At 27.2% G+C, this 12073-nt stretch overlaps 1 protein-coding gene across 1 annotated transcript in view; it reads right to left on the bottom strand.

Annotated features, from left to right (window-relative positions):
- LOC107437513 (uncharacterized) overlaps nt 1–12073 on the bottom strand; it is a gene marked incomplete at its 5' end in the record, with an annotated part of 153551 nt that overhangs the window by 90714 nt on the left and 50764 nt on the right. Inside the window, 4 exon segments of the mRNA XM_071188260.1 lie at nt 471–542; nt 4979–5151; nt 6912–6982; nt 9573–9685. Of these exon segments, the coding sequence (XP_071044361.1) occupies nt 471–542; nt 4979–5151; nt 6912–6982; nt 9573–9685 (429 nt within the window).

The raw sequence follows: 12073 nt of genomic DNA, 5'->3' as shown, positions 1-12073 counted from the left end.
TGGTATGCACTTCATAATACAAGGGTCTGTCTAAGCATTTCTGAGAGGTACCTCTTTTGCGAAAATTTAAACATAATTTGTGAAAAATTAAAAAATATATTAAAAAATCAACACAAAAATATGGATTTATTGTTTCTTAAGGGATAAAAAAATAAAATTTTAAGAAAAAGTATTTTGTGAAGTTGAATTTGTGAAACTACAGTTTTTCCTCAAGTTGAATTTGTAAAGGTACGGCTAAGCGGTAGTAAATTCAGCCTGGAAAGACTCCTGTAATAGAACCAAAAGCTGACATGTTTATGAATCTGGGTTTGCTTCAGAGATTGCAAAGATAATGCAGTCTTTAGAATTGTCTTATGCAGATCTTCTACTGTATATAAAACAATACCATATGCTTAGTTTAACAAATAAAAAATATTGATGTAGATAATAAGCATCCTACTTGAATTATGAACAAAAAACATTTTGCTTACCTTTTCGATTAACTTTTTTTATTTTAGTAGCTGGTATACAACCTTCTCTTACTGTTGAGCATTGACCACTCTCTAAAAACAAACAGATTTAATTTTTAATGATGTATATTATTTATATCATGATAAGTATAATATCATTGTAGCGGAGGCCAATATGTGCTAAAATACAGAGCCACCTATAATTAATTTTTTATATTATTTTATTTTTTTATTATTGTACCACTGAATGGCAACTTCTATAGCTTTTAAATTTTCTTTTCTAATGTGAAATAAATATATAGTTCTTTCTCCTGGTGTTTTCTAGTACGTCAATTTTTATCCATTTGCACGTAAATACAAGAGAAGGTAAGTTACTTTTCCCTTACCCTTCAATCATGAATAAGTGAAATATTAATCCTTAATAAATATTTCCCTATTTGATTTATATGTATAGTGATAGATATTTCTAATGCAAACCTTGGGCTTTGTATTGCGTTACGTACGTAATTTTAAATATCATGAATCTTACCCATAAAACATGGCAATAATATACTGGTATACACTTAATAGAACCAAAAGCTGACACGTTTATGAATGTGGGTTTGCTTCAGAGATTGCAAAGTTAATGCACTTTTTTGAATTGCCTTATGTAAATCTTCCAATGTGTACATAACTATACCATATGCTTAGTTTAACAAATTTGAACTTTCATAATTTTCACTTAAATAAAAAATAATGATGTAGATAATTAGCATCTAATTTGAAAGAAGTCTACAGTATGATAATAAGTAACGTGACTATAAAGGATTCTTGCTGCTTAAGAACATGCTTATACATAAATTGACTTGTATTTTAAGACTTATAATTTAGTTATATAAATTCTAATGTTTAATGTAACATAACTCATGTCACAATTAAAAGATATAAACTTGACTCAAGCTTGTGCAGTTAGATAGATAATTAAAAAATTATTTAAATTCTTTTGGCTTGAATATTTTAGGCATGTTAAAGCAAACATTACAAGCAAATAAAATGTGAATATTTTGCAGTTCATGCCTCAAAAGTCAGACAAAATATCATAACTCACTGATTTGGATACAAAACAGATAAAAAATTATAGGAGTTAAATTAAAATTAAAGAAACATGTGCACTTCCCAACATAGGAGTGAAAACTAAGAAAATCTAAAGATTCATAGCAATTTAAATCAATGAATACAATTTAAGAGTATGTAGTCCATAAAATGACCCATTTAGAAGGATTATGAAGTAATGCAGTGCAATAAAATGAAGTAATGCAGTGCAATATATAAATGTATTTTCATTCATATTTTTTTTATTGAAAAATTACTGGAAATGTATCACTAATGAAGATTTGATAGAACTGGTGTTAAAGAATATGTGATATCAAACTTTCAAAGTTTAACTTTTTATTTCAAGAGTGAAAATTCTATAAAACTAAAATTAACTTTAAAAAAATGTCATTAAATTTTTAAAAAATGATACAGTATTTACTTGAATGATAATAATTGTTTTCACAGCTGAAGGTCATTTTCAGTCAAGCATCAGCTAAACCAGTTGTAAATAGGGACAAATCACTTGGAAATGCATATTGGTAATGTCAAGAAATGTAATTGCACTAAATTTATCAGAATACAGGTAAAACTCTTTATTTTAATTCTTCAATACAGTAACAATTCCATGACAAGGATCAATACAAAAAGCCACATAAGCTACCTTGCAAGTTCAATTAGAATGTTCAAACTGAGACATTCCAAAATTCACGTTTAACTTTTTTTAAATTGGAAAATGACTTTCTAAAACAATTGTTAAATGCATTTTCATTACAATAATTTTCCTTTCTGAAAAGAAAGAGACAGCTGAAATTTCAGAAAAACAATGCTTTGTTTGAATTATTTCGTTTTTCAGATGTTTTTCTATTTCTAAATCATAAAGAAATGGCTTAGCATAAATCGTAATTATTTCTTAGTTCAATCATATCAAATTAAGATGTTGCGAGTTAAGTTGTAACAAGTTAAGCTTTTGTTTATTATTCTACTCCTAATTGAATTTTTCCACATATCAATTAAAAAGTATTAATTCACTGGAGAGCTTTACCAAAGATATACAGTCATGCAATAAGTTGTATATTGACATAAAATAAAACAAGTTAAGCTGTGATTTATTATTCTTTCCCTTTTCCATTGATTTTGATAAACTATGGCAAATTGTGGAATATATTTATTTCATTAAAAACAATATACAATACATTGAAATACCCAGAACCTTAAATCACCCAGAAACAAAATCACCAAAAATAATCAGAAAATTAGAAGCAAATAGCAATTTTTTCGTTAAATGCAAAACATATTATTGAAAAATTTTTTTTTTACAAAATTAACCAGAAAATAGTACAAATTGTAGCATAAAAATTAGATATCAAATAACACTTTTTTATATATAGATTCTGAGGTAATGAACTTGAATATGTCATTTATTTTGAGACAACTTGAATGGTTTAAAATGCATTTCTAAACTTTAAAAAACTTAATACAGCCATAGAAGCCCTATAATGCTATTGGAAAATATCTATTTCTGATAAAAACTATTGGTTAGAAGGATATTTTGTGTAAGATATTTTGAAATTCCGATTTTTGCTACACTTTTTAAAGCTTTTTTTTAAATTCATAGTTTTTATTAATTCAAAACAGCTAATATAATTTTGTTAAAGATAATGAAAGACATCAAATCCATAAGCACATATTATAAATACTTTGAGAGAACATAAGTAACAGTTTCCTGTTTGGAATGAAAATAGAATAAAATTTGATGAAAAGTTTGAAAATTATCTGGATATCTATCATATCAGGATTTCTTAAAGGCAAGCTCAGAAATGAAGTAGTTTGGGCTTGAAGGGAGCAGTTTTTAGAAAAAACTAGACATGACAACTAGAATAGGATTGACAAAATTATAAAAGAATTTCGCATTAGTTAAACACCAATTACAGTACTTTGAACTAAAAAAAAATTAATAAATATTGGACAAAAAGAGGGATAAAAGAAAATAAACTTCCCGTAGACACAGGTTTGAATCTGACATTTCATGAAAACCTAGCAATTTTTTTCCTTCTTTTAATACAACATAATTATTTTTCAGAAATAACTTAGGAGCCATTAAAGTGAACCCAGCATCCAAAACTGCAAAAAAAATATGTTGTTTGATATTAAGGTTTTATGTTACACTCAGTGCCATTCTTTTGTAAGTCAAATAATACTTTTGTATGCAATCACCAGTGCTATTGAGGCATCACCTGGTGCTATTACAACTGAAAGAATCAAGTTAACAGCTGCTCAGAGTTTAATCACTTTGAAACCGTGTTCCCTGAAAAACCCTCTGTAGTTTAGGATAAAGTGAATATCATTAGATGTCAGGACTAGATTTTGGTCGAAAACTTTCAACTTTGATTGTTCGTTTAAGGATAATTTCTGCAATGCCACTTTTTTGAGCAGTAGTGGTAGGATATTTCTTCAAGTAGAACAGCTATATGCAGAATAATTTCTTAAAAATGTGTTTTCTACTGCATTCTTTATTCACAGTAACTCTTCTTAAATGTTTGCCTGTTGGTTTTGAAATCTTTTTAGGTATCATTCAATCATCTGGTTAGGGGTTTCCCATTGGCCCAAATAGTTCAAACTAAGTTTCAGATTTTTGAAAGTTTGTTATCTGAGCTACATAGATTACAGACACATAACTACAAATAATTTATATGAGATCATTCATAAAAAAAACTGACTCATAGTTGAGCTACCTTCTATTTGAATTTTGAGCAGAAATCTTTAGAGTTAAAACCTGTTTTATAGCATTTAAATGGGTAAAATCCCAGTTTAATATATTTTCTTTACTTAAAATAAGCTCATTTGTTTAGGAATTTTCTGATGATTTCAAAAGCATTTTCAAGAATAAATGTCATTATTAAACACTATTAGCTTAGTTTATAAAATGAAAATGTCTTAGAGTTTGTGGAGATGTGTTTTGTAAATACAAATGATTTTTGAGCCAGTACTTGAAAGACTGAGTTAAATAACTTTATAAAATTCATAGATGATAACATGTTAAGTCATAAGAGTTAGACAGCTTTATTTTCATTAAGATAAACTCAAACATGAATAATTAATTTTTACACTAACAATAAAAAATCATGCAGAAAAATGCTTCATTATAAATACTCTCTTTCAAAAGGGAAAAATGATAAATCTATGAAATCATAATTAGTGTATTTTGAAAGCAGAAATCTTCAATTAAACTAAAAAATATTTTACATGAACTTCAATATACAGTGTTTGCGTACATTTATTCTGAATGTGATAAAGCAAAACAGTAATAAAAATACATCAAAATTTATTATGAATTCTTATTAAAAGTTTTAATACATTGCAGTGACTCTTTAAAAAATTAAATTTAAGCCTTATAATGTCATTAAAAATCAAAACACAGTTATATGCAACTCAGTTCATAAAATCTATCAATTTACCTTGTATTTGAATTAGCTTTTTACTAATTTTCAAATCCTTTACAAGCCCAGTCCATGGATTCCTTAATTCATTGGAAAGAATGTCGTTTAAACATTTGTGTATAAACAATGTTGAACTCGGTCCAGGTGATAAATGAATAACAAAATAAACATATAAATTACTTCCCCCTTTCCTATAAAAGAATAGATAAAAAGGTATTTCTAATAAACAGCATTGATTTTAATTGAACAAAGTTCTTTACAATAGAAAAAAAATTTATCCATCTATTAAAATTAAGATCAATCACTTAGTGTTTTCAGCTTTAAAAGAATGGAAATTTAAAAATGACTTTATCGGCTGATGTAGTGATTTTGACTAATTTCAAGAATAGTTATTTCTTTTTTACGGAAGTTAGTAAAAAATTTGTTATGCAACTGATGACTGTATTAAACAACTTACTGGTCAAGGAACAACAGAAAAATAGTACACTTATAAAGAGAAGAAATAACTACAAAATTACTAAGATATTATCTTTTTTTTTGTTCCGAATTCACATGAATTATGCCATAAAATGATTTTTTAAAATGCCATATATAAATTTTCTTTCCATGAGACTTATGAATAATCTACACGTACATTGTGCAAAAAAAGGACAACCCAAAATAACTTTTGATCTAATGATCAAAAGTTATACACTTCATGTTTCAGAACTCAATCTTAATGGTTCGAGGGGGTGACATTAAATATGCTAATTAATTAACGCAGACAATATCTTAAGTTACAGAATCACACAAAGAAACATATTTTCTCTGAATAAACATACTTTTTTTGACGGATTCAGATTTTTGACTCTTAATACTGCATTGCAAATATAAAAAAAAACAACATAAGTGCCCGGCAGTTGATTTTGAGAAAAGTGGATTGACAACAATTTTCATTCAATTGCTAATACTATTAACGCTAAAATAGAATTTCAAATAATTGATAAAACAAAATTTAATTTTGAAAAAACTTCTTTTTGATCAATTAGCTTATCATACTAAAATGTGAAATAGATAAAAATCTAATTTTTGAATTTTTTTTTGCTAACTTTGATTTTTTTTTTGCACAGCAGTATAGAAGTAGTCACAATCTCGGAAATACGGTCCTCATAGTTTGGTCAGGAGAGCGATCTAAAGTTTAGACCCGTTAATGTTGAATTTTTTAAGTGAATTGCAAAATTACACACAATTATAAAACTCACTTATCCATAGATAATTCCATGAAAATTTTTTTAGCAAATATTTATTAATTTATTAAATAATAATTCAAATGACTTTGACACCAATACAAATTTTGAGAGAAATCCATTGAATAGTTCCCAAGAAATGGAATGTTAAATAAGTCATATATTTAAAATTCGATTTCTCAGAAACTATTCAACCAATTTTTGTTTAAATTTTGTGTTTCACCTTGCAAAATTACATACTTAAAAATGATGTTAAAATTTTTATACTTGCAAGTGAAATTCTGACAGTTATTAAATGAAGAAATAAAAAATAATAAATATTTACTTAAATTTCTTTTTGCAAGGAATTATCATTGGATAAATGAATTTTACAATTGTGTGCAAAAGTTTTTCAATTTGCTTAAGAAGTTCTCGAGATATGGCGAAGTATGCAAAAAGTAGAATCAGCATTAAGGAGTCCAAACTTTAGATCACTTTGCTGACGAAACTATGGGGACCATATTTTTCAGATTGCGGCAACCCTGTATATATTCTGGGGTTTTCTAATATTGTATGATCTATTGCCACAATATTAGTTATTTACCATTACCTAGTTATCTACCATTATTAGTTATTTTAGGTTAAATAAAATAATCTCTTTTTAAAAATGCTAAAAATCTTTTAACTCAACAGAATTTTTACAGTAAACTTATGAATCCAAAATAAATAAAATGATATGTACTTACTTATTGAAAGACAAAATTTCTAATTTTTTGAAAATACTTCTCAATCCACTGTGTCTGAACAATATTTCTAACTATAAAAAATGTATTAATATTTAATTATTCATATCTCATTTATTTTAAATCATTACTTATTAAAAATATTTAAATAATCAAAGGAAACTAAGGCGGGTAGTCAGTCTATATGATGCTTAATATTCCTAAAAGTTTTTAAATATACATTTGAACAGCTTTCTTTCAAAGCAATTATTTGTATTGAGACCAGTTCTTAAGTAGTTAAATATAGAAATGATTTCATAACTGAGGGGGAGATAATCAAAGGGTGAAGTAACTTAAACATTGCTACCTAGACAAGTAGAGTCTTGTTCTCTACATTTCTTTTTACTCTGAAGCAAATGAGATCAAACCAGACTTGATAGGACAAGTAGCTTAAATTTACAAAGGAGATTCAGTATAGTGGTTACACACTGGGAGGGAAGGCAAAGCCCATTATAAGTATTGAGAATTACATGCCTGAAATATAAATTCACATCTGGAAATGCTCGTGGTTATTCATAGGCATTTGAAATTGTACTTTTATTTATCTAAGTTAATCTTAATTTTATGTTAATTTCTAGTTAATTATCAAAAATTGCATTTTAATAGGCCCAGAAACAGTTATTCTACATAACTTAATGAATTCGTGCCTAACTTATGTAGAACACTAAATAATAACATCATCATATAAGTTATTTCTGTATTCATTTGAAAGTAATTTTTGACAATAATTACTAGAAAATGTAAAATTAAGATAATTTAAACTAACAAAAGTACTGTCTCGAAACTTCAAAATAGCCTACACGTTACATTTTAGTCACGCCCTTAGAACCGGTTATTGGTAAATGCCTGATTCCAAATAAGCATTCATGAAATGGTTTTAAGCATACACATATCAAAACTTTCATTGTTTTACTTTCCAACCAGGAATCTTTGTTCCATTTCCGGAGCTCAGGACCTTGTTATTGTCATAAGCAGAATGCAGCTAAAACAATGAAAGTAACAAAGCAAATGAGTGAACAGGCATGAAACTTCCAAAAAGAGAATGAAATGCAACGTAGTTTAAAGGAAATAATACATAGCACAAACACCTGTATTGACGCACATGGGATTCAAAGGAAGTACGGTGTATTAATTGTCTGGGAAGTTGCAAAAAAATTAAAATAAATCAAGTTAGTGTCATAAATTTTCAGTTTCATTAATTTAAAAAAATATTGTAGTTCATTTTTTATTATATTTTTTTTCTTCAATAATCTTCAATTATTATCTTTAATATAGAGTAAAACACAATTATCAGAATAACGAACACAAATTTAAGTGAAAAAGTCAATTTTCAATTTAATCACACATTTTTGTTAAAAAAAATATCTACCCCATGTCTTTAATAAATTATTCTTTATCCTATGTTTAGATTTTGGATATATATTTTAGATCTACAAAAAAATCTAGGAAGACCATGGTCTCCTTATTTTCTTGGTACACAGCGATTTTCAGTCTTTCTAGTTCTTAATGATTATCCATTGCCTGAGATGCATGAATTCCTACACAAAGGTTTGAATTTTCTTTTACTAATATCAGTCAATCAGTCAACATAGCTTTTCAGTAACTGACCTTGACTTTCAGAAATAATTACACATTTTTAAAAATTATAATAATTCAGTTAATGACCTTTCCAGCATCTTATTTTTAAGCAAAGCTTTGAAATCTTATTTTAATTTAATTTCAATATATATTCACATATGGTGTTCTTCTCACACCGGTTTCTTATCATACTTCATTTGATTACCTTCTTCCACTTTTTTTATTGGTTAAAATTTTTTCGGATTTTGTCCGTTTGATGCATTTTTCCATCATTCTGTTTACGGATTTTGAGAAAGGTTTTGTTTACAGAACTAAAACTGTAGTATATCTGTTATGTGCATTATTTACATTATTTAGCTTTAATCATTCTGCGCACATTCTTATACCTAATGAGCACATGCAGAACTTGATGCTAATTTTCACACAACAATATAATGCTCTCTTTGAATAAAATATAATTTTTACTCAACAATTAAAAGTTTGAAGGTTTTGCTGAATGTCAAATAAAATATTTCAGGTTTAATGAACAGTAAAAATCAAAGGAGATAGTATATTAAACATTTCTTCAAAATTTCAGCGATTAAATACAAGTAATATGATTTCCAGACCTAAAAAAAAAATCAGCATTTGTCTCTTAAATAAATTTCCTAGGAATGAAAAAAGAAAATATGGATTGCTATGTAAATATGTTTTAATGTGCTATGCTTTAAAACAACATTAGTTGCCAACATTTTCACTCACTTTTAAAAACAGAACTTTTTACTGGGAATGGAATAAAATATTTATTTACAAATGCAAGCAGATTATAACCATACCATTGGTCTCAAAATTGTGGAAGGAATCTTAAACATCATGACCGTTCTGGCCAACAACTCACTGTTGTGTGAATGCTTTGCTTTATTGTATGCCCATGAACATGAACATTTTTCAAATTTAAATAAAGCTCTAAAGATTTAAATAAAAAAATGTCTTTTGTATTTTATTTTTCCTTATTGACTTTAGAAGGTTGGGTGGGTAAAGAACAATAATAAGAACAAAAATACATACCATTATTTTATAACTATTGATTTTATCTTGGTAAACAATAGACTCAGAATCTGCCAAACTAGAATCGTACTTGTCCCCCTTAATAACTTCAATACTACATTTAAAGATACACTCTGTAAAGAGTATAATAATGTTATTTTCTTTATTTCACATTTGACAATTAATATTCTTTTAATAAATAAAAAATAAAAAATTATGCTCTTGCATAGTAAAAGAAAAATTGGATATTCAATTTATGATAAAAAATTAAAGGAATTAGTCAAGTTATAAGCAATAGTCTGAAAAAGAAATTACTTAGTACTCATTATTTATAAGATATCAAATTTTAAATTTTTTTTTTACTATTTTACAACAAAAATACAGTAAAAAATAGGAGCAATATTTATAAGGCTGAAATAAAATTTTGTTATTGCTTGTAGATGTGTATTACTCACTTTTTATTTTTACTTCCTTTAAAATATTGAATACTTTTTTAAATTATATTTATTTGCTAGTTTATTTTCAACAAAAAGGGAAAATCTCTAAACTCTTGCTGCATTCAGAATAGCTAAATATCCAAACTGCTTTATTGAGCAAACTTAAAAGTTTTTGAAAGACAAGAGCAGTTAAAAAAAATAGCGAAAAGAATAAAGTATGAATATTAATGTTTGACTTAATTTTCATTAAAATTATAAATATTTTGTTTAAAAATTAACTCAATTCTAATCCTTGTTTCATAATATAGTTTTTTTTTAATATTATTTTTATCTGAGTTACTAATTCTACACACGAAATAAGAAAAATAAGGAGAGAAACTTGCCTTTGTTTATGAAAGGGAAAGTTCAACTAACTGCTGACTTGTTCGTATGTTTTTTTACATTTTATTTTATTACACTAAATATTTTCATGTTAACTAAATGGCACTTAACTGATAACAAGACTTTACTGTAGAAATATTGACATTAATTGTGATTAATGAATTTTTTTATGGAATTACATATGTTTTGACCTTTATTTTTCTTAAAGAAAGGAAGAAAACTATATTCCATACTTGTTGAAGTCTACAAGATTCAGAATATCAGACTTTCTACTATATAGATGTATATAAAGAGTGATTGTAATTAAAATTTAAGTTTCAAAATGCTATAAAAAAGAAACACTGATCAGAATGACATCAAATTTGAACAGAAAAAAAAAAGTTCCAAATTTTAGAAAGAGGCGGTACTTTCAACATCATAATTAAAAAAGTGTTAACTACAAATGGCAAAGGAAAACATAAAAGAATGGTTAAGGAGCAAGTTACATGTTAAACCAATTGTATTGTTCAGTGTGCATGATTGTACAGGTGTGATACTGTAAGTAGCATAATTCTATCTACCAAGGCAAGGTCATATCATGTTGGTTATATCATCTTATTATGTTGGCAAGGTCACCTAAAAAGCATTAAATCGGCTTTTAATTGTCTTAAGGGAAATAACCGAATACTGAAACTTATGGTGCTTATGATATATACTTTTTTTAAAAAATTCAGACAATAGATTGTAGTTGACAGATGACAATAGTTTTCTTCCAACACATATTTCAAGAAAGGTATCCCTACTTTCTTTGTCCTATGATGAAATAGCCAGTTTAAAGCATGAATCACGATTTACACTTAATTCCCTTAGCAGCAAGGTCAAAGTCCATTTCTCTTTATCAAATCTTTTTCTTCCCCTTTTCTTGGAAGTGGATTCCTGTTTTAGTGGTCAAATATCTATTGCAAAAGGAATGTTCTTTTTTTTTCACTGGCATTTTAGTCTCTTTTTTTTCATTTTGAGTCTCATAACATTATTTTCTTCATGTTGAATATTTTGTAGCTTAACATCCCCCACCTTATCAAGTGGATTTCCTTTTAAGCGGGCAAGCATCTTTGATAACTGGAAAGTCCTGTGGTGGATTACATGTCCACCAGATGGTGGTGTCACCTCCCCCCCCCTAGTTGGCTTTAGATATTTTTTTTAAACTTTTGTACTCAATTTTATGCATCTGGCAACAGTATGAGTGGGAACATCAATTGCAATTATTTTAGTCAACAATCAGTCTTCCTGTTGCAGCCTTAGAAGCAGTTGTTTAACAATGTCTGTCTTGTAACCATTTTTAATTTGTTCGTTTTTTTCCGTGCCTAATCTTTAAACATACATAGTAATTTGGCTAATTCCCAATGTTTATCTCAATTTTTTAACATTTCATTCAGTTAACTTAATCACAAGTACTTTTCCTCTCTTGTTTTTCCATTTTTCTTATTTTATTTGCTTTGAGTTTTCTGACGGTTCAAAATAATTTTCTTTTTTATACTACTTTGCTGATTTTTCAATTCTCTTATTTTTTCTCAACCTTTTGATTTGTTATTTATTTTTACCAGTTATTTATTTTGATGGCTCCCAAAAGACATCACAGCCTCATTGCAGCTTTTAAGCTGCAATTTATTTTATAACCGTCGTTGAACAGCTAACCCAATTCTGGATGGTTTACAACTACTAATA

This window comes from Parasteatoda tepidariorum, chromosome X2 (assembly GCF_043381705.1).
Source record: "Parasteatoda tepidariorum isolate YZ-2023 chromosome X2, CAS_Ptep_4.0, whole genome shotgun sequence".
Taxonomy (NCBI): domain Eukaryota; kingdom Metazoa; phylum Arthropoda; class Arachnida; order Araneae; family Theridiidae; genus Parasteatoda; species Parasteatoda tepidariorum.
This window is presented reverse-complemented; position numbering and strand designations above follow the sequence as displayed.